At 46.5% G+C, this 27,568-nt stretch overlaps 1 protein-coding gene across 5 annotated transcripts; it reads left to right on the forward strand.

Moving 5' to 3' along the window:
* The first annotated feature begins 754 nt into the window (after positions 1–754).
* CD99L2 (CD99 molecule like 2) lies at positions 755–26,343 on the forward strand. 5 transcript variants are annotated; one of them, XM_083372168.1, is made up of 12 exons: positions 755–891; positions 9,299–9,364; positions 11,209–11,247; positions 12,155–12,247; positions 13,025–13,108; positions 14,109–14,204; positions 15,435–15,470; positions 17,174–17,239; positions 20,187–20,213; positions 21,131–21,250; positions 24,664–24,729; positions 26,120–26,343. In XM_083372168.1, exons 1-12 carry the CDS (start codon positions 822–824, stop codon positions 26,185–26,187), a joined length of 831 nt encoding a protein of 276 aa, XP_083228294.1. In that variant the 5' UTR covers positions 755–821; the 3' UTR covers positions 26,188–26,343. The 5 variants fall into 5 exon arrangements, with proteins under 5 accessions (XP_083228294.1, XP_083228296.1, XP_083228295.1 ...); XM_083372170.1 differs by having other exon boundaries at positions 14,148–14,204; XM_083372169.1 differs by lacking the exon at positions 15,435–15,470.
* The last annotated feature ends 1,225 nt before the right edge of the window (positions 26,344–27,568 follow it).

The following is a 27,568-nucleotide window of genomic DNA, read 5'->3' on the forward strand; positions in this document are numbered from 1 at the left end:
AGGGTATATTCCTGCCTGAGCAGGGGGTTGGACTAGCGCAAGGGTAGGCAACCTCGGCTCTTTTATGACTCGTGGACTTCAACTCCCAGAATTCCTGAGCCAGCTTGGCTGGCTCAGGAATTCTGGGAGTTGAAGTCCTCGAGTCATAAAAGAGCCGAGGTTGCCTATCCCTGGACTAGCGTTTCCCAACCTTAGGAACTTGAAGATGCGTGGACTTCAACTCCCAGAATTCCCCAGCCAGCATAGCTGGCTGGGGAATTCTGGGAGTTGAAGTCCACGCATCTTCAAGTTCCTAAGGTTGGGAAAGGCTGGACTAGAAGACCTCCGAGGTCCCTTCCAACTCCCTTGATTCTTCCCAGGGGGGGTTTTCATCGCGGAGGGGTAGAAGGGCGCGGGCGCCCCTTGCAGAAGCGGAGTCGCTCCGGGCCCAAAGGCGAGACGTTTTGGGGGGGGCACGAAGGACAGTGGGGGTGGGGTGGCGGGCCCTAGAGGGGGCGGGGCCGTTGCCAAAGCCTCTCCGTCCCCCTCCTCCTCCCTCCCCCCTCCCCTCCCCTCCCCCCCAGCTGGCCCAGCCCCGGGGCCGCGCAGGCAGCGGAGGGTCCCGAGCGCAGCCAAGCCGAGCCGAGCCGCGGCGCCCCCTCCTCCGCCCGTCCCTGCCCTCGCCACGTCCCGCCCCCTCCCCGCCTGCCCGGCTGGCGCGCTCCTCCCTCCGCCGCTGCGCCCGCCGCCTCCGTCCCTCTCCAGCCGCGGAAGAGGCTGCCGCCGCCTGCCCGCCGTCCTTCCCCGGCCCTGCGCTCCCCATCGCCCCGAGAGACCGAGAGATGGCCGGCAGCCGCCCCCGCCTGCTCGCCCTCCTCCTCTTCTTCCTCGCCGTCGCCCTGAGCGGCCGAGGTAAGCCAGCCCAGGCGCCCCTGTTGCAACCGGGCGCCCGCGGTCGCCTTGGGGTGGGTGTCTGGGTGGCTTGCTCGACCGGCCGGGGGCTTTGGTGGGGGGGGGGCAGGTCGGCGGCATCCTCGGCTGGGCTGGGCTGGCGCATCATTGCGCATGATTCCTCTTCCCTTCTCCCCAGGAGAGAGAGCGGGGTGGGGGGGTGGGGGAGAGCTGCCGTTAGGCCTGGGCCCTGGAGGGGGGGGGGAGGGAGGAAGATCGGTAGAATATCTTGCCCCCCACCACACTAAAGCAAGCAGGGGGCTGGGGGTGGGCGCGCAGGGAGGGTATAGCAGGCGAGGCGGCGGCGGCCTGCGCGGGATCCCTGGGAGTGGGGATGGGGGGGGGAGGGGAGGTGGGTTTTCCCCGCTGGCAAAGGCCCTGTGCCCCCCCCTCCCGCCTTCAACTCTGTTGTGGCCAATGGTGCTGAGCTCGGGCTGCCCGGGGGGAGGGGGCGCCTGGCGAGGCATGGCGCATTGCCGCAGCTTCTCTGCAAAGAGGCATTTGGGTTCGCCGCCTTCTCGAAGGCTCTTGGAGGGGGGTGAAAAAAGGGGGGTGGGCGGGTGGGTTGGAAGGAGAGGGGACCTGTTAAGAAACGGAGACTTGCGGGGGGGGGAAAGGAAGGGCGTGACACCCCCCCCCCGCCCCCGCGTTGCTCAGCCATCTCCTCTCCAATCCAGGAGGAAAAAAACAGGCTAGTCGAGCCGGGGACGCTATCCGAGATTCTGGGTGTAGCACCGTCCCGGTGGGAATTCTCTCTCCCCACCACCCACGCCTCTCGCTTGGGGAGAATAAAAATTAACTGCCCGTGCACACCCCCGGCTTAGCTTTTTGCAAAAGAAAACCAGATGGTTAGTATCCTCTTCCGCCGCCATCCTTGCCAAGGAGGGCGACCCTGCAGGATTTTGCGTTTCCGTGAAACCTTACAGGAGAACAATAGAAAAACCTTTCCAGAGCTTGGCGGGAGGTGAGGGGGGGCGGGGGTCCCTCTAGCTTGGGGTGGGGGCGGGAAGGCACCGATTTGGGGCTCCTTATCTGTGGCAAAAAATAAAAATAAAAAATTGAACCGGGTTTGGGGTTCGCTGCTTGCTTTAAGGGCTGGGAAAATCCCTTTGGACTGGTGTTTCCTGGCTGGGGAAAGGGAGATTTCTGTTCTCTTGAATAGGAGGACTGCTTTTCTTGCAGGAGAGAAGGAAGCAGAGAGGTTGGCCATTGTGGGAAGAACAGACTTGGAAATTTGTGGTGGGGGAAAAAAAGCACAAAAACGCCCTGGCTTATCCTGCAGTCTTTTGGGGGAGCCATGTGCATCAGCCGCTTGGGCAAAATTGCAGCCTGTGGAAAGAGCAATCTGGGGTTTCTCTTAGTGGGTCACACCCCCTTCTCTATCCCTGTCTGTTGACTGCCCCTTCTCGATGTACACCCTTCCTTTATCCAGGTTAAGGTGGCCATGCTAGGAATCATCCTTCCTAAGGATGCAACCAGGTTCACGTTCTCAATAAAAGGAGGGTCGGGATTGCAGCAAGAACACAAGTAGGTGAATTTATGAAGGAAAGGGAAATAACTTCTCCAGGGAATAATCAAAGCATTCCTTGGCTTTGGAAATTGGGGGTGGGGAGGTGGAGGAACATCCACATAAAAGGAAGAACTGCATAGGCAATATACATACATACATACATACATACATACATACATACATACATTTTAAAAAGTGGTTTAAAGGAAGAGCTTGTTACACCAAAAAGATGCCACATGAAATGTATTTGTTGCACGGCTTCAATTGAAAATTTTTATTTTTTTTAATTTTAATTCCATTTATATCCCGCCCTTCTCCGAAGACTCAGGGCGGCTTACAAGCTTAGCAGTAGCCTTCATTCTATGTATATGCCTGCTTATTAGGGCTTTCACACACACACCCAAGCGGCATTATTACAAAGTCAGCTTAATTGCCCCCAACAATCTGGGTCCTCATTTTACCTACCTCGGAAGGATGGAAGGCTGAGTCAACCTTGAGCCTGGTGGGACTCGAACCTGCACTAATTGCAGGCAGCTGGTGTTACTTAAGGAGGCATTAGCCCACTGCTCCACCAAGGCTCAAAATGATTGACCAGTGAAAAGGGATTGATTATTGATTGGTCTAACTACTCAGCTAGCTTCTGAGGGTACCATCTCTCCAATATTTTGGACAATGGTAATGTACATAGGAATGTATGGTGGGGAAGGAAGGAAGGAAGGAAGGAAGGAAGGAAGGAAGGAAGGAAGGAAGGAGAGAGACGAGAGAGACGAGGAGGAGGAGCAGACCATGGCCAAGTCACATTTCATTTCTTTAGTGCTGTCATTTATGTCTAGGGTGTTTACCGTACACAGAATAGTCCAAACAACTGAAATAGACAAAAAAAATTCCAGCTGTCTATGGAATTGATGGTTTTCCATGATCCTGCTATTTTGCCTTGCATTTGATCTCATAATTCACCAAATATTCTCTTGTGTCTTATTCCAAAAATTGTTCTGTTGTTTGCTTTTAATCTGTTGCTTTTTTCATAGTCCTTTTTTTTTAGTAGCCAGCTTTCCAGGAGGGGTGGAAACAAAAAGAAATACAATGTGTTTGAAACTTGCCACTCAACTGAAATAAACTATTACGCAATTATTTTAGAAGACTTGGGCCACCTAATTCGCTAGGAAAGCAATTTGAGAGATTAGGTCATAAGGTCTTAAACAATACTAGGGTCACATTCCATTTGGAAGTGTGTGTTCAATGGTATTGTAAATCCTCTTTTGTCTGCTGTCATCAGCCTTGTGTTTCCAGTTTTGTGACTGACAGAGGATGTTCAAGAGCTATTTATGAAGAGTTTGGCCCATCTCATCTCTTGGGAGATGTGGAGATCAAAAGGAAATCTGGTTTGGAGGCTTTGATTCAAAACAAGACCTACTTGTTGGTGGTGACACCTGATTATAGAACCACCATCATTTGCAGAAGCGTGGCGTGTGTTTGTCTTCATAAATTTTTTGTATGCTGAGCAACTGAATGAATCTGATTTTACACAACATGGTAGCTACGTTAGTAGAGGTGAAACTATTGAGAAGAACCAAGGAAATCCACATCTTTCAGCTATGGAAGAAGACAACATGATCCTGGATCAGTCATTATTGACCAACCCATCCTACCCCACTGGATTGTGGGAAAAATAGATGTCACCTCTTGTGCCTTTGGCTCCTGAGAACACGAGAAGATTAAATCTAACAAATGAATGTGTGATTCAACCATTGTTTGTGAAACTGTACTAAACCCAAACATGCCCCGTCCATTTTTTAAATTGAAATTAAAAAAGTAAAAGAAAAAGGCTGTTCATCCCTACATGGGAGACATAATCCCATGGCTTAACCTAAATCTTCTCCATTTGTGTTGTTTTTCTCTTTGTGGTTTTTTTTTCTCCCCACCCTAAATCCTTTGTCCAGTAAAAACCATTTTCAGAAATTAACCAGATAAATGTTGCCACTTTTAACATGTGTAGAGATACCCGGAGAAAAATATTTATGTCGGAGAGAAGTTCATGTACAGGAAAAGAAGTGGGTGGGTGGGTGATAGGAGTGTGTGTATGTGTGTGTGTGTGTAGGGGGGGTTCCCTTTCTTTTTTGTACCTGGAAAATTGGAGTGCCCCATTTCATTGTTAAACTTAATTCCTCAATCACAGTTCAGCCAGAGGGCAGAAGGATAAGTTGGTTTTTTCCCCATTAATTAAGGCTTAAACTGCTTCTGTCCATTCACAGCCGGAGTCAGCCTTTCCTAGCCACCCAGCCAAGAGCTGAATTAATTCCAATCTACATTTGTATTTATAGCAAAAGAGGAGGGTAGCTCCCACCCCACTCAAGGTCCTGTCTCACCATTGGTTCCTAAAAAGGATGAGCGAAGAACGTTGGGATGGTATGCCAAGAGAATATGTTCTCAGTAGGGTCACCTGAGGTGTAAGGTAATCCCATCTGCCCAGGTCAACTGAACAGGCCTTGTATGTCGGGCAGCAAAGATCTAGGGAGATGCTGCAGGCAGAGGACCACTTTAGTGACTGTGGCCTTGTCAGGTGCAAAGAATCAAGACCGTACGTTAATTTGCAGTTCAGAAGATAGGTTGTTCAGGCTTATACACGAGAGTCTACTCAACCAACATTCAACACTAAATTGGCACCAGCTAAGAGCCAATGGAACTCAAGAGGACTCGGACCGTTTGTGGCAATGTAACGACTCTAGGCTGGTGACTTGTTTAACTCCGCCTCCCAGTGCTGCGTGCTACGCAGGTGGTTCTCAATGGGTCCCTTGGTGCTGTGCGAGCGCTCCACAAGACAATGCAACTATTCCAATGAAAATGCCTGTTGATGAAGGGCTTTTATGCATTGCTCTGAAGTCCTCCTTTGTTTCTTTGATGCAACCTCTAGATAAAAGCTCCATATCCCCTTATTCTCAAACCTAGTGTGGTTGGGGTGGGGGGAAACACCCTAATTAAAAAAAACATCCTTTCTTCAAAATGTTACTTTACTTGACTGCATTGTAAGTGAGTAATTTGTAAGTAAATTTCTCCTCTCTAAACATTATATGGGAAAATACTCTGTATCTCTCTTTTGTTACAGTGTTAAAATACAGTTAGGGACCTGTAGCGTTTTGTTTTTTTCCGGTGGAGGTCACATTCATGCTTTTGATGGCACGACTTGGGACAATGGCACGGATGAAAGTAGGGCAAAAACTTAAATTAGACTCCAATTTACATTTAATTAAAACTTGAGTGTGCTGGGTAAGGCGGCCTAGCATTTGGGGAGTAAGTTGCCCAGGCTGCTTTGATCTTTTGAGTAAAACGTGTGGACTGAACATTCGGGGGGACTGGGCTAAGTTTGGGGGCTCAGATTGATTTTTCTTTGTAGCCTCCCATGCAGTGCTGGGGTTCCTTAGGGAAGGGGGTGTGGCGGTTAAAACGGTCGTTTTCTACTGGGTGTGGGTTTTAAAATGGTATGTGAACCTTTTTATCCAAGGTTTGTGACTCACTGGGTTGTTTTGGGAGCTGATTGGGAAAAACAAAACCGTAGCTAAGTTCCAGTGGGAGTATGTCGTAAATCTAAGTAAACAGTGACTTTGTGCCCATTTAGATTTTTCCCTTTGAGTTCCTTTAAACTTAATGAAACTTGTCAGAAATATGTTTTGACTTATGCTGGGTCATAAGCATCCTTTAGAAGCCATTCTGTAAGTCCTCCTCCTCCTCCTCTTCTTCCTCCTTCTTCCTCCTCCTCCTCCTCCTCCTCCTCTCTGATGCAAATTCCATCATTGCATTGTTTCTGTGATGACATCACAACACTAGGGATGTCATTGTGGCTTCTAAAAGGAAGGAAGCTCCAAGAAACCTCTTGTTTTTCTCTTGCTCTCATGCTGGTATCAAAACAAGGATATGGAATCCTGATCAGAGCCTGTAGCTATAGAGTGATAGTTTAAAATGGGATCTGGCTGGACACAGCCAACGAGGCGTTAGGAGAAGCTTATAAACAGGACCCAAGGACGCACATCTTTTTCCAGTTTCTGTTAGCCAGCAAATGGTATTAAAACCAGTCTTTTAGGTACAAGACAAGTTGGCTGGGTGCCCACCTGTGCTAAGTCATAATTTATCTTGTCTGGCTTTTATTGATATGTTGTATGCCCCCCCAGGGATGCGGTGGCTCAGTGGGTTAGGATGATCAGAAGGTTGGCAGTTTGGCGGGTCGAATCCCGAGTGCCGCGTAACAGAGTGAGCGCCTGTTACTCGTCCCAGCTCCTGCCAACCTAGCAGTTCGAAAGCACGTAAGAATGCAAGTAGAAAAATGGGGACCACTCCGGTGGGAAGGTAACAGCGTTCCGTGCGCCTTTGGCGTCTAGTCGTGCCGGCCACATGACCACGGAGACGTCCTCGGACAAGCGCTAGCTCTTTGGCTTTGAAACGGAGATGAGCACCGGCCCCTAGAGTCGGAAACGACTAGCACGCAGGTGCGGGGGAACCTTTACCTTTATGCCCCCCCACCAAAAAAATGTGGTTATAGTTACAGTTCAATGTGTTACACTTTGTGTTTATTCTTTATTCAAGCAACTATGGCTGAAGCAAACCAACTTGATGCCTTCCAGATGTAATGAGGCCCTAACAATATTTTGGCTGGAGAATTCAAGGAGTTGAAGTCCAAATATCCTAAAGTTGCTGAGGTTGGGAAATGCTGATTATAGAGTTGAACATGAAGAGATGCTAGATAGGTTTTAGGCACCTTGGAATCTTCTTAGCATCTTCTACCTTTACACACACAATTTCAGAACTGTTAAACTAACCCCGAGGAGGAGGATGTAGTACAGAGGTCTTCAAACTTGGCCCTTTTACGACTTGTGGACTTCACCTCCCAGAATTCCTCAGCCAGGGTACCTGGCTGAGGAATTCTGGGAGTTGAAGTCCACAAGTCATAAAAGGGCCAAGTTTGAAGACCCCTGATGTAGAACGATCAGGCCGGATATCTCCAGAGCAGCCTAGTTTTTTTTTTAACGGCATTTTTTAATCATACCCCTATCTCAAGAACGTGCTGGGTTTATTTACTGGTTTTTGTGGTGTTTTTTTTGTGCAGTCTCTGTTGCACTGATTTAAACTCGTAAATACAAAATCAATAGTGGCATGGCGTTATCTGCCATTAAAGAACACGAAGCCAATAATCTTGTAGGGTGATTATAGATCGGAGATGTTTAAAAGAAAATTAAGAAATAAGAAAGTTGAAGAACAGTAGCGCGGAGAAGGAATTATAACGGATCTTCGTACCTTGAAAACAAAATTTTCAGTCGTTTTCAAGAACCACTTGGCAACCTGTATGAAAATGTTACCCATGGATATGGACAATCTGGTGGGCTGAAATTTGAAGACAGGCCATTACTTGGTGAAACCCTTTGGCCCAGCCTACACAGAGTAGATGGAGAACAAAAACGGCTGAACCAGGCCTTAACCGTTGTGTCTTCAAAATCCTGGGAAATTCCATTTAAGTGTTTCAGGAGGTGGGGTTTTTGTTTTGGTAGCCTCTGAGATTGAGGCAGAGATGCTGGCTTCAATTAACGGCCAATATATTGTTGACTGTGGTTTCCAGGAAGTCTTTGTTTAATTCTCTTCCCCCCCCATCCCGGAAACGCCAGCAAACCTCCGTTGCTTCTGTTCTGCACAGAGGCCACCCTAATAGTGGCTTTTGGGGAATGAACGAAGAGAAGGTTTGAGGGAGAGGGTGACCACAAGTGATGGAGCCTCAGAAGAATACGGCAACCTCAGTGGTTGGCTTGAAAAGCCGCCTAGAGAGAATGGTCTTCTGAATTTCATGCCCCTTAGGAACGCATGGAAGCTCTGAAGCTGAAGCCAAACTTTGAAGCTGCTAGGGCAGGACCTCTGGCTGAAGGGTCACTTGTGTTCCCCTGACCATAGCTCACGGCAAGCATTTCATTGTCTTGCATGAAAAAGCAGGCTTTTAATTGCATCACTTTGGGCTAGAATGGTTTGGGGGTCCTTCTTCAAAGAGAAAAGGCAAGAGGGGAAGGGCAGACGGATCTTGTATAGCTGTAAACGCAACCTTCCTTTTGTTCAGCTAGGTTTTGGCTGTTTTTTGTTTTTTTTTAATTCCTGTTATTACGAAGAATTGTACAGGTAGTCCTCGACTTAACAACAATTCATTTGCTGACCTTTTGAAGTTATAACGGCGCTGGAAAAAAAATGACTTAGGAGCGTTTTTCACACTGACCACCGTCGCAGCATCCCCAGGGTCATGTGATCAAAATTCGGATGCTTGTCAACTGGCACGTACTTAGGACGGTTTCAGCGTCCCTAAGGGCCCCGCCATCCCCCTTTTCAGCCTTCTGCCAAGCCAAGTCAATGGGGAAGCCAGATTCGCTTAACAGCCGTGTTACTTAGTAATTGCGGTGATTCACTTAGCGACGCTGAGAAGAAAGATGGTAAAATGGGGCCCAATTCACAAGAACTGTCTCGCTTAGCGACAGAAATTTTTGCACTCAACTGTGGTGGTGAGCGGAGGACTATCTGTCGTTTGAGGATGTGGCCGCCTGTTTGCGTTCTCATCTGGCACCAAATGGCAATGTTTTGGAAAGCACCCTGTTGGGTTTTGAATAGGTGTTTAGGTCAGGGGTAGGCCACCTTGGCTCTTTTATGACTGGTGGACTTCAACTCCCAGAATTCCTAAGCCAGCACGGCTCAGCATGGAAACCTCTCCCTTTCTCCTCAGCATAGCTGACTCAGGAATTCTGGAAGCTGAAGTCCACGAGTCATAAAAGAGCCAAGGTGGCCTACCCCTGGTTTAGGAGAACCTTACTCATCTGCTGGTTTGTCTCTTTTGGTCCCCAGGATACGCCGATGACTCGGGCTTAGATTTAACAGATGCACTGGGTGATTTCCTCCCCACAAAGAGGCGTAAGTATGGCTCCGGCTGCTCCATGTGTGGGAGAGAGGGAACGTTGGCTGTGGATTAGGAATCGGAGGTGGTGGTGCAGTTAAGAGATGGGCTGGTCGGCTGGAAAGCCAGCAGCACAGGTTCGAGACCCCAGCTCCATGTGGATGGAGTGAGCTCCTGTCCTCGCCTCAGCTCCTGCCAGCCTAGCAGTTCGAAAGCATGCAGATGCGAGTAGATCAATAGGTACCCCTTTGGTGGGAAGGCAACAGCACTCTGTGATGTCATGATGGTCATGTGACTGCGGAAATGTCTTGGGACACTGCTGGCTCAGTGGCCTTGAAATGGAGATGAGCACCAGCCCCTAACGTCAGCAATGACTAGCAGAGTAAAATCCGCAGCGGACTCCTTTGCCTTTGTTTTTTTAATTATTAGTAATCGGAAGGGTTTGTCAGTTCCCTCATTTACAGTTTTTTTTAAAAAAGGAAAAAAGGCCAAACGGAAAAAGAAGCGTTTAGATAAAAAAAAATATTACAAAGGCTAAGTCTAACGCAGGGAGTCTTCCCTAATGAATGGAATCATATGTCCTAAGTGGGCAACTTGAAAATATATTATCAAATTGGACATGCCCCAGACTTGCTGTTTCCGAGATCTGTATAAAGTCGTTTCATTTATTCTCATTTTTTTTGCAGGAAAGCAAAAGCTTTCTTTTTCTTTTTATTTTTTTTGGGGGGGACAATGTCTTAAATTTCCTGTGCTGGAAATTTTCCACTGGGAGGCCTAGAAATAGAGATGTACTAGCTGCTCTGTCACTTGGATTTGTCTGTCAAGATTCAGCTATGTTCTTTTTTAAAATCGTGACGGATAAGCCAATGGCTGGAAGTCCTGTCCTTTGACAAGGCAAGAGACAGAGTGGGCGGGACTGCAGTGCAAAGTGGGTGGGGCTATTTAATATCTGGGCGGAGCCTGAATATGCCAGTATGGGGAGGGGAAAGATTTGGATCCTCCCCCCCTTTTTTTTTTTCCAAAAAAGTCCCTTTTCATAAGGATGCAACTAAAAACATTTTGAAAAAACGAGCGGATTGTTAGAGTTAAGAACAATACAAGTATGAAGCAAAAAGAAAAGTAAGGTAAATGGTAATAAAGAAACAAAAAAGGAAAGATATAAAGGAGCAGCTTTCAGTGTATTAATTGGTTACAAATGCATGTATATTTTATCCCCTCGCTTGCTGTCTTTCCTTATTCTACCCTGCCTAATCACCAGATCTGTAAATCATAACTTCATTTTTCCCATTTTCAGCAAAAAAAGTTCATAAAGGGTTTCCGGTCACTGGCATGAATGCAACTTGAATTGTGTTTTGTGTTTTGATTCCTGAAATCAGCTGGCCTGGAACTGGGCCAAAAGGGGTTTTCGGGGGCAGGGGGATTTCAGACCACGAGTTTGGGGCAGGTTTAATCTGCAAATTCGGCTTGTTTGTGCTGAAGCAACAAACCAAGGTTTAGAAATCACCATGGTTTAAATCCTCTTACGAAACCAGAAGCCCAACTAGCAGAAAAACGAGTTAGAGCTTCAGATGACATGGAAACTCACCATTCTCCTTCCCCGAACGGCCAATGTTAGAAACTTAAATTTCAGATTTAATTTAATTTAAACTTTAAATTTTTAATAGCATCAGCTTTTTTCCCCCTGGAGCTTTTAACTGTAGATCAGGATGGCCCTGCTCTAAACGCTTCAGAGGTAGCCACACTGAGGTTGTTTATGTCTTACTTATGAGTAAACCCAGCTAAGAGTGCAATGTCAGCTCAGGCTGGCTGGCACCTCCACAGAACAAAAATGTCATTTATTCTGTCTTTTTATCTTTCCCAGCTACTCACAAGCCGCCCAGGAAGACTTCAGGTGGCACAGGTGAGATGTTAGCTTTCTTAATTCTTTAAATTAACTACAAGTTCCATCAGCCCCAGCCATCATGACTGACGGCTTTAAAGCAAGCTAGGGTAATTTGCTGGGGGTTTTCTTAACCCCCTTTCTTTCTTGCCAAAGAGCAATTAAGCAAGTTGCAAACACAAGTCGTCCTCTACTTATGGCTACAATAGAGCCCAAAATTTATGTTGCTAAGTGAGACTTTTGTTAAGTGAATTTTGCGACCTTTTTTTTTTTGCCACAGTTGTTAATGTTAATAACAGGGTTCTTAAGTGAATCCAGCTCTCCCATTGACCTTGCTTGACAGAAGGTCGCAAAAGGGGGTCACAAGATGCTGGGACACCTGCGACCGTCATAAATTTGAGTCGGTTGCCAAAATCACGTGACCACAGGGAACTCTCCAAAGGTCGTAAGTGTGAAAAATGGCCAGAAGTCCCTTTTTTTCCCCCAGTGCCATCGTAACTTTGAACGGTCGCTAAATGGACTGTTGTTAAGTCAAGGACTACCTGTACAGGCTGAGCGTTTCATTTTGGGGGGGGCAGGGTATCCTCAATCTTTGTCTTTCAATGGGACATTGGCCTTTGTAATCCTGACAGTGGCCTACCTGGGAGGGGCGTTGGGAAGATAAAATGGAACAATCCCACGGCAGCACTCAAGAGAGTAGTGGCATTGCCTGCCAACTCTGCCCGTCTGGGGTGTGCGAATGATGTCGAGGTGCACATAGAAACACAAAAAAGGGGGGGAATTTCATTGTAGTGCTGCTGTTGACACACACACATGCACACACACACACACACACCCTGCCCAGCACAGTGTCCCAGGCATCTTAAAGGGAAGCAGTGAGGGTATACCCTCAACCCCTTCTGACGATCTCCCTCGATTTCTCGAGCAGGCGAACTTGATCTGTCGGATTACTTTGATTCCCCACCGGAGAGAACCACCAGGCCTGCGAAGGCCACCACCGTCCCGTATCCACGGAAACCAGGTAAGGACACCCTGGGCCCCCCTCCCCTGAAGCCCTGGGGGGAACCCCAAAGCCTACTGAATGGGGTGAAAATACAACATTGGGTGGCAAAGAATTCCTTTCCTTTCCTTTCCTTTCCTTTCCTTTCCTTTCCTTTCCTTTCCTTTCCTTTCCTTTCCTTTCCTTTCCTTTCCTTTCCTTTCTTCCTCACTCCTTCCCTGCCCTTTTCCTTCCTTCCTTTCTTCCTTCCTTCCCTCCCATCCATTTGTGGAATACATTCGGATATTGTTATTCATTGCAATACAAACAGGATGACCACAGTCCACAAGCCAGCTTCTAATCAAGCCAGAATTCGCTAACATCCAAGTAGGATTGGATTTCATTGGAATTGGAAGGTGATAGGCAGCACGGGAAATTAAACACTATCCTGGGGTGGGGTGGGGGAAAGAGCTGGGCACAAGCTTTGCTGTTTTCCCTAACATATGGGCTAGGGCAGGGGTAGGCAACCTCGGCTCTTTTAGGACTCGTGGACTTCAACTCCCAGAATTCCTGAGCTGGCTCAAGAATTCTGGGAGTTGAAGCCCACGAGTCCTAAAACAGCCGAGGTTGCCTACCCCTGGGCTAGGGGCTTGAGAAACCTGAACCACACAACTGATCCGGCACGCGTTTGGTCTCAGCTCTCAAAAACTGCAGCCAGACATATTTGTGAGGCAACTGACTGCGGGGTGTGTGTGTGAGGGGGGGGGGCTGGAGCGAATTAGTGGCTGGGCTGACGGGTCTCTGTCCTCTGATCTGCAGATGATGGCCGCTGGAACATCCCCCATACCACCACCACCACCAAGCAGCCCAAAACTACAAAGCCACCCCCCAAAAAGACTTCAGGTAATTTTTTTTTACCGCTATTAAACCTCAGAGGCACCATTAGCAATCTGGAAAGGAAGACCTGTTGCCTTGGGAATTCAAAGAACGGAACGTGGGGACGAAGAGCAGAAGCTGGATCTGATCTTGAAAGAGAAGAGAGCGGGGCCTGGGGGTGTTTTTTAGGGATGCCTTTGCTTAAAAGGTTTCCTCCTTACGATAGGTATTCTCTCGGCCTTCTCCTGTTTGGCAAGACAATATGTAGAAGACTAGACTGGGGTCTGGGAACAGATGGATGGGTGGACGGATGGGTAGGTAGGTAGATAGATAAGATAGGTAAGATAGGAAGGTAGGTACGTAAGTGTATAGGTAGGTAGGTAGGTAGGTAAGATAGGAAGGTAGGTATGTAGGTGTATAGGTAGGTAGATAAGATAGGTAAGATAGATAAGATACATAGGAAAGTAGGTAGGTAGATAGATAAGATGTAGGTAGGTAGATAGGTAAGGTAGATAGGAAGGTAGGTAGGTAGATATATAGACAGGTAGATAGACAGACAAACAGATGATAGGAGAAGACAACCTATTAGGTAACTAGCCTTAGAGGATTTGGGCTTCCCAGGCTGAATGTGGGGATTCAAACTTCTTTCTTTGATTTATGTGTTTTCCTGACATTCAGTCTGCTTTCTATAAAAGCCTTCACCAACTCTGACCCTCAACATGGAGAGGAGTTGGCTGCAAGGCCTTGGTGGTAGATTTTGGAACTCAAGGCACCTGGAGACGAGCGGGTTGGGAAGGGCTGGTCTTGGTGTCGAGGGGGATGACCATCACACGCATCAAATCAAACTCAAGGTGAACCGATGGGCAAGACTGTGCCTGGGAAATATCGTAGAAACCTGTGGGAATCCTAGGTAGATTCCTCCAAGCCTTGTCTTACTTCTTCTAAGAGGTCAGGTCTTCCTCGGCGGAAAAGAACGGGGATGGTAGAAACCACGCAGCCCTAAGACACCAATCTGCTCATTTTGTAGCGAAAGACCCAATGGATTTTGACTTATCTGATGCTTTAGATGACCAAAATGACAGACACCCTGGGGGTGGACCGCCTAAAGGAAATCCCGGTGGAGGTACGTTGATAATTCTGCTTTTTTGTTGGTCAAGACAGACTTCGGCACTCTCCCTTCTCTCTCTGCGCGTCCGCTGCAGTTGGGGGTAGAACAGCTGCCCATGGGATCCCAAAGCCTTGAAGATCTGCTCACCTGCTGGGCCCAGACTGTGCATTTTTGTTAAAGGAGGGTGGTAGCAGCTCTTGTAGGCATTGAGAAGAGACCGGGGACAGTGGTGGGAAAGTCTGCAGAGAAGAGAGGAGAGTTGAAATGGTCAACCTCCATTATATACAGAGCATCAGTTATATCATGGTGGCTGTCAGCTGCACCAACCTCTCCAGGGAAAATTGCTTCTCATCAAGCTGATGGAAGAGACAGTTGTACGTTCAAGGGGCGGTGGACGTGATGGGATGCTGTTGATGGAATCAGATCCAGGATGGAAGGGGAACATGATGGCTCCAAAGCTGTGTTTCTCAACCCTGTTTAAAGACATATGGACTTCCAGCTCCCAGAACTCCCCAGACAGCATGGCATTCTGGGAGTTGAAGTCCACCTGTCTTAAAGTGGCCAGGGTTGAGAAACACAGCTCTGGAGGGTGCAGATTTTGCGGCAGGAGGAACGCCCAGATGTTAAAAGCCAAAGGAGTTTGTAGTATTCACCCATCTCCCCCTCACCCCTTTGAGCTTTTCTTTTCTTAATTAGATACAGCTAGTTCTCAACTTACGACTGTAATGGATTTTGCCCATTACGGTCGTTAGTCGCAACTGATCCCATTTTACAATCCTGCTGCGCTCATTTAAGAAAATTGCAGAGGTTATTAAGCAAACCCAATTTGTTCAGTATAAGGCTGATTTGGTTGAAAACCAGGAGTAAATGCTGATTTGGGGCAAAAATGCCATACAACGATGCTGCAAAGGGCCGTAAATGCGGATCAGTTGATGAGTGCCCAACATGTGGCCATGTGACTGCAGGGATGGGGGTGGGGGTGCTGGCCATCAGAACTTCAGAACCAGGTTACAGGTAGTCCTGGGAGGTCCACCTTAGCTTAGCAACCGGTCTTAAGCCCACCCGTAAATCCTTACAGGAATGACGGAAAAGAGAACAGCTTCCGGGCCCTGGAAAGTGGAAAAAAAGTTTATATTGGCAGGTTGTTTTATTGCTCCAGGTTGAATTCTCGCTTTGGTTCCCAAGCCTAAATCAACCCCTTGCTATTTTCCATGATCAGTTAATGAATAAAGAATCCTGTTCCAGGCTCCAAAGGTGGAGACAGAAGAGGTGGAAAATCTGGTAAGGGGCGTCTCCTTGGTCTCCTCTGTCCCACCTGGCTCCTTTTGCTCGCCTTTCTCTTCTAAGCCCAGTCCCAAAATAAAAAATAAAAGGTCCCTAAACATAAATAAATATAAAAGCAACTGGAACGGTTAACTCTTTGCATGAGATGGCTCAGGCAGCTGCTCTTCCAACTGGCTATTACCAATGCATGGTGTGAATTCTCTGTCCGCTCTAACCTGCGGGAAGTCCTCATTCAGGCTATGGTTAGGGAAGGTGGGATTGTCTCTCCCCAGTCTCGCCGGCAGGAGCTTCGGCTTCTGAGTTCACCTTAGTACGAAAGAAAAATCCCTCTGCAGACCGAAAAGTAATATGGAGCAGGAAGTAAACTCCTTCAGTAACACCAGCTGCCTGCAATTAGCGCAGGTTTGAGTCCCACCAGGCTCAAGGTTGACTCAGCCTTCCATCCTTCCGAGGTAGGTAAAATGAGGACCCAGATTGTTGGGGGCAATTAAGCTGACTTTGTAATAATGCCGCTTGGTGTATGTGTGTGAAAGCCCTAATAAGCAGGCATATATATAGAATGAAGGCTACTGCTAAGCTTGTAAGCCGCCCTGAGTCTTCGGAGAAGGGCGGGATATAAATGGAATTAAAATAAAATAAATAAAAATAAATAAAAATAAACTGACCCAGAAACCATCTGTCTGCCAGGTTGCCTTTTCCTACTTGTAGGGCCTTGCATTTTTACCTAAGAACTCTGGGAATTGGTGTCCTTTCTTATAATTGGAAGGGATAAATCACCTCTGTGCCCAGGCAAACCAAAGACCTCTGAACAAGCAACCCTTTGTGACCCTTAATTTAATCCAAGGATTTTGAAGGCGTTCGTTATAAAAAACAAAACAAAAAACCTGGCCCGTAGACAATGTACTTAGGATTCCCAGAGAAATGCTTCTAAACATCTCCAGAGGTTTCCATTTCTGGAAAAGTTTACAAATGACAACGGTCATCCCATTCTGGGGCTTACCTTCATTTGGAACTGGGGGTCCAAATCTCCATGGGTGCTTGTGGGCTTCGCTTGGTCCTGAGTGGGAATTGCTGGTGTTCCACAGAATCTCTGTGGAACATCTGTAGAAGGTGCACCGTTCAGATGTGTCCAGGTAGCGTTGAACGAGCAAATGCTTTTTTGTGGACCGAGACCAGATCTTCCCAATAATGTAGATCCTGGTCCTCCAGACCAGATAAAATCCAAAATCAAATTAAGATGCCTTCCAATTCCTCCACGAGGTGCTATCATTCCCGTTAGGGTCCTTTTCATGAACGATCCGGAGAAGCATCTTCCATTATATGAGATACATTGCGCCAGATCCTGCAAAGGGCATGAAGGTGGAGATGGCAAGTGTGAAAATAAAGCAGTAAACATTCTGCGGTTAAAGCATTTCACTTTAAAAATAAAAAATAAAAATCTATTCTTCTGCATTTCTGGATTTAGATTAGATAATAACTAACATCGCCAAAAATCACTTTTAGTAACTTTGGTTACTAACAACACCTCCTTTACTAACCCGTATGCACCAATCTAAGAATCATTTTTTTCTTTTCTTCTTGGATGCAGTCCTTTTACTCGTGGCTTAAAAAAAAAAGTAGGGTAAATTTGGTGGAAGTGGTTAAAAAAAAGAAGACAAATGTGGAATTTTAAATAAGTGGATTTTACTTGGACTTCTCAGGGATTTCGGATGCCGACCTGATTGGGATCGTGGACGAAGGAGGTTATCAGCCTGATAAGAAGAAAGGTGGGTTTTTCTGTGCTCGGTTGGCTGTAGTGAAACGTGAGGAATATTGGGGAGTTGCTGTCGGCCACATCTCGACAGCTGTAAGTTTAGCTCTGTAGGCAAACCCCAACTTAGAAACACAACTGGGACCAGAATTTCTGGTTGCCAAGCCCCCCGATTTTGATCCGAATGAGAAGGGGACTTGGAGGTCTTCTAATCCAACCCCCCTCATCACATGACAGCGTGGATGCTGCAAAACCACCTGCAAAGGATTTCCAAGCCCAGAAGGTCCATGTCCGTGATCTAGTAAGACGATGCATGCAAAGATTTGGATAAGATCCACAAGCCCTCAGCTACAGATTTGCAACTGCGGGTTGCTTGCTCTTATGAAAAGGAAACGTAAGGGTGATCCTTTCTGCCTTTTCATTTGGAGCCAGTCGGGTGGAGGAGGAGTCGGTCCCTGGGGTGTCCCGTTTTGCAAAGAGCCCCTGCTATGGTGGGTGGTGCAACGCACCCAGATCATTGGTACCCTGGAGATGTTGTCTGGAAGGTGCCTGGTGGGAGGAGAGCGTCACGCAGAGAAGCTTTGGGTCCTCTCCGGCTTTCGGGATCTGGCTTGGATTCACCGGAGTCCTTTCTGCATGAGAAAGAGTGCAGAGAAGAGCAACAAAGATGATTAGGGGACCTACGAAGAACGGTTGCAGGATCTGGGTAAGTCTAGTCTAAAGAAAAGTAAGGACCAGGGGGACCTGATAGCAGTGTTCCAATATTTGAGGGGCTGCCCCAAAGAAGAGGGAGTCAAGCTATTCTCCAGAGCACCAGAAGGCAGGACAAGAAGCAACGGAAACTACTCAAGGAGAGAAGCAACCTAGAACTAAGGAGGAATTTCCTGACAGTTAGAGCAATTAACCAGTGGAACAGCTTGCCTCCAGAAGTTGTGCGTGCTCCAACACTGGAGGTTTTTAAGAACAGATTGGACAGCCACTTGTCTGAAATGGCGTAGGGTCTACTGCTTGAGCATGGGGCTAGACTAGAAGACCTCCAAGGTCCCTTCCAACTGTTTGTTCTGCTAATTTGCCGTTGAATGCAGTTGGATCCGTTGTCATGAAAGGCGGGAAACTAAGGCACATGTGTAAAATAAGGCACTGGGTTTCTTGGGGAGGGGGGCTTTAGATGCTCCAGATCGCAGGCATTCCAATGGCCGCGCCGAGCACCGCCACAAAGGACTCGTTCTTCCAAGCCACTCGAGTGTTTTCCTTCTCCAATTAGAGAATGGAGGAGGGGGAGGAAATTACTGCTTATGCTGCAGCGGGCAGAAATGTGCAGACAAAGCTTTCATTTCTCTGCAAACCGCACCCACTTTCTTGACTGCGCACGGTGCTAAATTTATAATCAATCTCATTTATTGCTACTGACGCAGCAGCTGCTTAATTAATACGAGGGCCAGCCGAGTGTCTGCACGCTCGCGCGCGGGGCTAAGATTTGCACAGCCTTGGCTCGGCACCCAACTTCCTTCGTCAACATATTAGGAGATAATTAAAATGGCCCCAGGATTGATTAATTGATTATTTATCTATTTGTTGAGCTCGGCACCCCCTGGGTGGCTTGAAATTGGCTTCTGAGGAAGGGGAGAGTGGGGAGGGAAGTGGCAGGGGCTTCTCCCTGCCAATCGTCCTTGCTTTCAACTCCAAGGTGTAAATCAGTTGCATTTCAAGGAGACGATTTGGAGGGAGGCAAATGTAGGGCAGGCGTGTCATCGCCACTGGAAATCTGCAGGGTTTTATAACAAAGATCTCCCGATTCTGCTATTCGCTTAACAAACTTCAGGGATTCACTAAAGAACTGCAGGGATTTGCTTAACAACTGTGGCAACCCCCCCCCCCCAAAAGATTGTAAAATAGTGCCTACCTCATTTAACAACAACCTTGCTTAGCAATGTGAAAGAATAGAATGGAATGGAATGGAATAGAAATTAGAATAGAATAGAATAGAATAGAATAGAATAGAATAGAATAGAATAGAATAGAATAGAATAGAATAGAATAGAATAAAATAGAATAAAATAGAATAAAATAGAATAAAATAGAATAAAATAGAATAAAATAGAATAAAATAGAATAGAAGAATGGATGAGAATAGAATAGAATAGAATAGAATAGAATAGAATAGAATAGAATAGAATAGAATAGAATGCCTCCCAGTCCTAGAACAGCCCACAGGAATTGCATGGATATCACTTCTGGAAGTCCATTTTAGCTCTCACAGGCCCAGGTCTGCATCCATGCAGAGAACCGGTTGTCCAGGTATTTGAATCCCACCACTGAACAGAATAGAATAGAATAGAAAATGAATAGAATAGAATAGAATAGAATAGAATAGAATAGAATAGAATAGAATAGAATAGAATAGAATAGAATATACAGAGTTGGAAGGGACCTTGGAGGTCTTCTAGTCCAACCCCCTGCTCAGGCAGGAAACTATGCAATTGCAGACAAATTGTGGTTCAGTCTCTTCTTAAAAACTTCCAGTGTCGGAGCATTCACAGCTTTTGGAGGCAGGTTGTTCCACAGGTTAATTGTTCTCACTGTCAGGAAATTTCTTCTTAGTTCTAGGCTGCTTCTCTCTTTGATTGGTTTTCATCCGTTGCTTCTTGTTCTGCCTTCAGGTTTCTTTGGACAATAGCTTGACTCGGGCAACCCCTGAGATATTGGAACACTGTTATCATGTCACCCTTTGTCCTTCTCTTCATTAAACAAGACATTCTCAATTCCTGCAACCGCTCTTCATATATTTTGGCCTCCAGTTCAGTCCAATTCTGGTTATAAGTCAAGGGCCACCTGTATCTATACTATAAAGGGGAGAAGATCTATAACTTGTTTCAGACTTTTAGGGCAGCCCTTCATAAACGTTGCCTGTTCTTCGTTAGTTATGGGTTTACTGATTGCTTCTTGTTTATTCTTCTGTATAGGAGACAGTGACAATGATTACAGTAACGGTAAGTAAGGATGCTCGTGGCAGTCTCGGCTTCTTTTCAAACAATGGATGGAGCAAAACTTGAAACAGGGTGAAGAATTCCCTTGACTTCTGGCCTTTTCAAATGTCCCTTTTAAAGCCCCTTCTCTGTCTTTCCCGGGCACCAAGCTGCAGAGAAGTGCTAGATGGCTTTTAGCAGAGATTGGCCTGACCTGTTATGAGAGCGTGGGGATTCGGCTAGGGGTCACCTCGAAGCTCAGGAACCCGTTTTCCCACCCTGGTTTTTCAAACTAAAGATAACCATGGATTTGCTTCTTAGCTCCTTCTGCAATTCTTCCACGGCTTCTAACCCAATTCCTAAGAAACTGCATGACCCCCAGTTGAACTGGTCCCTTTTTTGAAGGGCTCCCAGAGAACTAGACATTCTCATGTGGGCATTTGGTGGTTTTCTTAGAAACTGAGCAGGGCCAATGCAGAAACACCATCGCCCTTTCGACTGTAAACAATGATTTGCCTTGAGTTCAACAAAAAAGAAGAAGCTTTGAAGAGCTACGTTTGTTCCCGTTGGCCAAGTCATGGTTTGACAAGTACGAAGCAATCTCTGGGATGCTTGTACAAGGAATAGATTATAGAACAATCCTAGCTTGGATCACCCCACCTGGTCTCTCTAGAAACATCTGAACGATCTCTCCTGTAATCCGTAGCCTTTGGTCTTACAGGCTGGAAATCCTGAGAGTTGCAGCAAATGAGTCCATGGGGTGTCATCGGGGAGGTGGGGGAAGGCTTCAGAAGGGGGTCCCTTCACCTGATAGTCAAAATAATGATATGGTAGAACGGACGTGTGGCAGGAACGAAGAAAAGAACTTAGCGGGGACTTTTAGTAAACATCTAGGATGCAGATCATCATCCGTAATGTTCCCTTGTCCTCCATTTCTGCAGGTGCCCTGGTGGAAACCGGGACAATTGCCGGCATTGTCAGTGGCCTTGCCATGGCCTTGATCGGCGCTGTCAGCAGCTACATCTCCTACCAGCAAAAGAAATTCTGCTTTAGCATACAACGTAAGTGTCTCTAATCCCCCGCCCCCGTGCAGGATGTCTTGACGCCTGGTGAGAAGGTCCCTCAAAATCCAGTCACTTTACCCAGGGTGGGGGTGGGGGTCTCAATCTCTTCTCCAACAAAGCCCCCAGTGGGATCTTGTTGACTTGGGTCCGCTCACTGACCGTTGTTAAATTCTGACCCTTGTATGCTGGAGAAAGGGGTTTCTCTTAAGCTGCAGAAGACCAACTCTGGTGTTTAGAAAGGAGTCCGGAGATCCATCTCTCAGTGGTCAGTATTGGTGAGGAAGCTGTTGATGGGGGAAGGGAGCTAGCCGCAAAAGCGGGCTGGTCTCGTGCCTGGAATTGGGAGACAGAGCAAATTGCTTCAACCTAGGACAGTGATGGCGAACCTTTTACAGACCGAGTGCCCAAACTGCAGCCCAAAACCCACTTATGTATCGTCGGGTGCCGGGTGGGCGTGGCCATTGGGTGGGTGTGGCCAATTGGGTGGGCATGGCTGCGGTGGTCACAGCAGACTGGGTGGGACTAAAAAGTTCAATCCATCAATTCTAACTTTGCGAGATCTTATTTTTCCCCCCACGAGAAGTTGAAATTAATTGATTGATTGAACCTTTTTTTTTCCTTGCACACGGTGGCAGAGGCCTGAAAAAGTTTTATAAAACTCAGCTGAAGGTCTGGGACTGGGGCGACGGTGCGCGTGCCCACAGAGAGGACTCTGCGTGCCATCGGTAGCACGTGTGCCATAGGTTCGCCACCATGGACCTAGAAGCTCCTTTCTCTTCCGGGTAGGCTGCGAAGAGGCCCCACAGCTTCGGCTTCCTGTAGGGGCTGTGAAGCTGGGTAGTAGCTACAGGCATGTTAAGGCTGCTTTACATAAAATGTTGTTACCAACGGACATCCTCCCCACCTCAAGAACTCTCCAAGACGATAGGCTTCCCAACCCATTCGCTTCCAGTTTCAGCTCCATAGCATGCATGGATCCCTTGAAATGAAGGACTACAACACAGTCCTTTCAGCAGTTGCAGGAAGGCTCCACACCCATTTGCACCACTCAGGTGACCCTGAGGACACAGATAAAACCTCCAAGTGGCCTCAACGACTCTCTAAAAGGAGGCAAATGACCAGCTGTCTGCAAGGAGTATAAATCCTTCCATCCACCACCATCCAGAGCTGAAGAAGCTTCTTGGGCGATAAGTGAAACGACTTTAAAAAAACCAAAAAAACAAGTTGCCTCTTGAGAAAGCCCTTTGGGGGCCTTGAAAGGAAGATTCTGCTTTCTAGGGCTGCAGTGAGATTTGATGCCTGGCTAGCATCAAAGAAAGCAACCTGAACGGAGTTTGCAGGCGACTGAATTCCTGAAGAGCCCACAACAGGCCCTCCTTCCATGCCATTGCCTTTCACCTTTGCCAAGGTTAGTCAGGAGTGAGAATAAGTCTTAGCTGGCCTGGTTCCTTCCATTCCGTGGCTTGATACATAGTCCAGCCAAGGTTGAAACAAATTCGTTCTTCTGAGTTGACTCTTTCCTCTTGGGGAAAAGCATTGCAATTTACCAGGATATAAAAGTGAGAGAACCAGTCTTTGGAGAAAGATCCAACCTTTTGCAGATAGCTTTGGATGGTTGTAGGAAGAGGAACGTTGCCCCCTTTCTGACCCTTTATTTTTTTTTTAGCAAAGTATCACAAACAGGAGTGACAGCAGTCAGTTGAACGAGCAGAATAAGTCCAGAGAAACGTGATGGATTCATGTATCCATTCATTTTTCTAACCCCTGCGGTGTTTTCTTCAGTTCTCTGTTGGTTGTCAGCCACTATGCTGGGAGGGGAAAAAAAATGAGTGTTATTATTTCTTGCAAAACCAAAAGGCTTATTTTATGGACCAAAAGTCACAGAATCAGAAGAATGAAAAAATATGATATATATACATATACATATACATATATATACACACACACACATACATATACACATATACATATACATACATACTATATATATATATATATATATATATATATATATATATATATATATATATATATACACATACATACATTACACACACACATATATACATATACATATACATATACATATATCGTTTCCAACTCTAGGGGCCGGTGCTCATCTACGTTTAATATATATGTTAAAGTGACAGAAAAGGACATTAAATGTAGGGTGTATATGTTTGCATATGTGAACGTGTTCTCTGTAATGTGCACATAGAAATACACAGTCTCCAGAAGGATCATCCTTAGGTCTAGAAAAGCGTTGCAAAAAGGCGGCACTGAAATGCCCTGAAAAGGCAACAGGAAATTAAAGTTAATTATAACGGAGGATTAATTTCAGCCATCAGACGTGGCATGCTGGGATAATGTCAGACTTCGGATGCACAGCAATGCATGGCAGCTGCTGAAGGGACTTTTTATGGAAATGGTGTAAAACAGCCTCACCGTGAGGTTCCTATGTGGCATTTCTGATGCCCCGTTTTGGCCCGGTTTAATGGCAGAAACAAGCAAGGAGGCGATTTACTCATCTCCAGCTTCTTCCAAGTGGGGTCCAAACCTGATCTAACTTGTTGGATCTGTTTGAAATGGGAGAAAAAGCAGGAATGCAAATATTTTAAAGGAAGAAAGAGGGAGGAAGTTTGTGGTAGAAATTGTTTAGGGCAGCGTTTCCCAACCTTAGGAACTTGAAGATGCGTGGTGTCCACGCATCTTCAAGTTCCTAAGGTTGGGAAACGCTGGTTTAGGGGAGGTTGGGACAAGGCTGCCAAGTCCTGTAGGCCAGGGGTCCCCAACCCCCGGTCCGTGGACCGGTACCGGGCCGCAGCATGCCAGCAACTGGTCCACACAAACAAGCAAAGCCCCATCCGCGGGATGCAGGCAGCACACAAAACCACGCCTCCTCTGGTCCGCGGAAAAACCTCTCTCCACGGAACCGGTGATTCCCTGGTGCCCAAAAGGTTGGGGACCTCTGCTGTACACCATGCTGGGCTGATAGCTCATCAACATGAATTCTTCACCTGTTTTGGAATTCAAGTTGGAGGTTTAAAAAACAATGTCAGAGAAGGAGAACTGGAGCCTAAAAAATGCCGTTTAAAATCCAAACCTTTTATCTAGTTTGCCCTTTAGTCAAATGGACCAAAAAGTATTCCATTTCTTTCTTCCTCTGTTGGGTGCTGCAATCACCTAAAAGGAGTGTAATGAGTTTGCAAATAGAGATTTAATCTTATGCTGTAAATTAGGGGAAGGGTGCCTACTACAGAGTTGTTTCGTTGCTATCTTGGCTGTGTCTCTTCGGACAGCACTTACTAGACGCGTCTTCTGGTTTTCTGCGTAAGCTTCAGTCGTCTCACAACTTCTGTGCCAGTTTTAATTTTGGGTGTCAAGTCTCTTCTGCTCTTTGCTATTTTTAGAGGGCCTGAATGCAGAATATGTGAAAGGAGAAAACATGGAAGCGGTGGTGACCGAAGAGCCACAAGGTGAGTCAGTGTGTGTCCTTAAGGGCGCACACCGTGTCACAAGGGTGACACGCTGTGTCCCAACTTGGGAATGACAGCCCAGGAGGAGAGCTGCAGCGTGTGTGTAGACCACAAGTTGCAACTGTCCCTTTTGTTTCCAAGTATAACTCAGGCTTCTGCTTAGATGTCTTAGGCTTCTTCAAAACGTTTTGCTGGAAGTAAGCTCTTAGTAGGACTTTAAGTCTTCTTCTGGATTTCCCGAGGTGTCCTGCCTCTTTCCCCCTCAAGCCTCCCGTCACATTGTCTGCCCTTGCTACAGCCTGTAAAATCCACAACCGTGGAAGGGGCCAGCTCTCTGTTCATAATGGAATCCGAACATCTGAGAAGTATGTGGTCTCCAGTAGAGATTATGTTGTCCGCTGGTCACCAAAAGAAAAAAAGAAGACTCCCAGGGTGTATCCAAATGCTGGGTATGTCCATGATGGAAAATAAGAGAAATTTACCACGTTAGAAGCTGTTGTATGGCTGTGTAAATAACTCAAATGATCCTGTGATTGTTCTTATGAATGAAGGAAGAATACAAGACTCCTTTGGTGACCTAGGAGCATTCAATTCGGGAGTATCAAAATATTTCTTTTCTAATGATGTGCATGTCATAGACTCCTAGTGTTGGAAGGGACCTTGGAAGTCTTCTGGTGCAGCCCCTTGTCCGGGGCTTGAATCCTCAGACCCCAAATGAAACTTGGCTTGAAAATCTCCAGGGATGGAGCCTCCACACCTCTAGGAGACAGGCTAGTCCAGTGTTTAATCGCTCTCGTGTCAGGAAATTCATCTTTCCCTTGAGTTTGGATCTCCCATCAATGGAATTTCCATCTGTTGGCAAGCTTGGCTCTTGAATCCCACTGGAAGCAAGTTCATATAACGTGGAAAGCGATTCTAGTACAAATGCAGGTCGCCCGAAACTCTCCAGATGTTTTGGACTTCACTACCATTAACACTCAGCAGGGCAAGCAATTGTGGGACTGTTGGCTGGAACATCTGGAGAGAAGTAGATTATCTGCCCCTCTTCTGGAATTTCGCAACTACCTACTACAAGAAATGATGTTTCTATTGTATGAGCCATCCAGCCAGGCAATTCTATACATCTTTCCTAGCTCGTTGAGATAGTAATAGCACAAACTGGTATGTCTACAGCTGTATTTATGGGTTGGGGAATTCTGGGAGATAAAAGTTAATGCATCTTAAAGTTGCTAAGGTTGAGCAACAGCAGCATCCTCCAGAACGACTGGAGAGCATATAAGGTGGGCTTCTATAGCTGCAAAGCAATTGAAATTATATAGTTGTGGCAAGTTAGCGTGTTTTGTATTTTCCTAGAATTTCCAGGCTAAATTTTCTCTCTTTTCTTCCCTAGTGAAATATTCTGTCCTAGAACCACAAACAGCAGAAGCTCCGCCGCCTCAAGAAAATGCAAAAGTCTGAAAGCTCAGCTCTTTGGCTTAAAAAGAACCAATTGTTGACAGAAAAACAAAACAAGTCACACACGAGCGTGCACACGTACGCACACACACACACACACACACAACACGCACACACTCCACTCACCTAATTTGTAATTTAGCTTTTACAAAACGTTTAATTTGGATTCCAAAGCTATTTAAATGTGCATTCCCCTGACTAGGGCAGGCTTTCTTTATTGTGGTAGGCGTGTAGACTGGTTGCAAAAAATAATGTTTTTTGAGGTTTGATTTTTTTTTTAAAAAAATATCGTTTTGTGAAGAATCGTAGGTTTACATTTGCCATGGGTCATGTCCAAGCTTTGGTCAGGTTGAATATGAAATGCAAAGGTTCTTCCAAGTGGTGTTTCATGGTAGACGTAGAGATGTTCATGAATGACATTTTGATGGGGCGGGGTTGGGGAGAGAGAAGTAGCAAAGAACAGGGGTGAGAACAGTTGAAGTGCCTGTAGATGACCAACCCAAAATAGACCAGGTGGGAAGTTTTAGCCAGAGTTCAGCTCTTGGTTACACATAGCGCTTCCACTGAGGTCCTGGTGAACTCTTTTGAGGAGATAGGTTTCAAGAAAAAATAAGACGCTTGCGAAGTCTTAATAGGTCGGGCCAAGAAGAGACCATAGCCCCACAGAACTGGGCTTCATTTCAGCTATGAACCATCTTCATTTGTTGTTTTGCTTTGAGTAGGACCAGGGACCTGTGTAAATACACAGCAAGAGGCTAAACTGGAACCTGGACCTCACTTGTTAGGCTGCTGTGCTGTGCTGACCCCTGTCCGGTTCGTTTGGACAGAACACATGGGCTGCCAGCTTCATAGTGGTTTTCTCCAACTTTTTGCAGAAGGCTCCAAAGCTTGAATTTTAAGAGATGAACTCAAGGGTGGGGGGGGTTAGGGTGTATCGAGGAGAGTGATGATTCACTTGCACACCAGCCCTGTTCTCGAGTTCAATCTGAAGGGAGACATCCAGATAAATGCAGAATTAGTGGGCTAAAATTCAGAAAAGGGAGATGGTTTGGGTTCAGGAAATGCAAGCGATGGTTATTTTGAAATGTTGCTCCTTCAGGTTTTCAAAGTCTGCTGGTGCAAACGTTCTCCAGCAGGTAGCATCTCTCTGCTAGTATTTTTATGGGCCTGTCATCACATCCCACTGAGTCATACTTTGGGCCTGGTGTTCCCCAAGGTCTCGGATCTGAGCTCAGCTGGATTGTGGGCAACCATATTTATTCAGTAGCCCAGTGTTTGAAGGTCCTTTTCAAGGAGAAGAGAAGATGCTGGGGATTTGAGTTCCTAACCTAGATGGAACCTGACTTTTACAACCTCCTTCTATACATGGAGGACACTCTTCTGT

This window comes from Vipera ursinii (assembly GCF_947247035.1).
Source record: "Vipera ursinii genome assembly, chromosome: 12".
Lineage (NCBI taxonomy): Eukaryota > Metazoa > Chordata > Lepidosauria > Squamata > Viperidae > Vipera > Vipera ursinii.

Excerpts from the sequence above, each read along its gene's own strand:
- CD99L2 (XM_083372168.1), top strand. The coding sequence starts at position 822 with ATGGCCGGCAGCCGCCCCCGCCTGCTCGCCCTCCTCCTCTTCTTCCTC. Across the intron at positions 12,248-13,024 it reads CCCGTATCCACGGAAACCAG|ATGATGGCCGCTGGAACATC; the intron begins GTAAGGACACCC and ends TCTGATCTGCAG. Across the intron at positions 21,251-24,663 it reads ATTCTGCTTTAGCATACAAC|AGGGCCTGAATGCAGAATAT; the intron begins GTAAGTGTCTCT and ends TGCTATTTTTAG.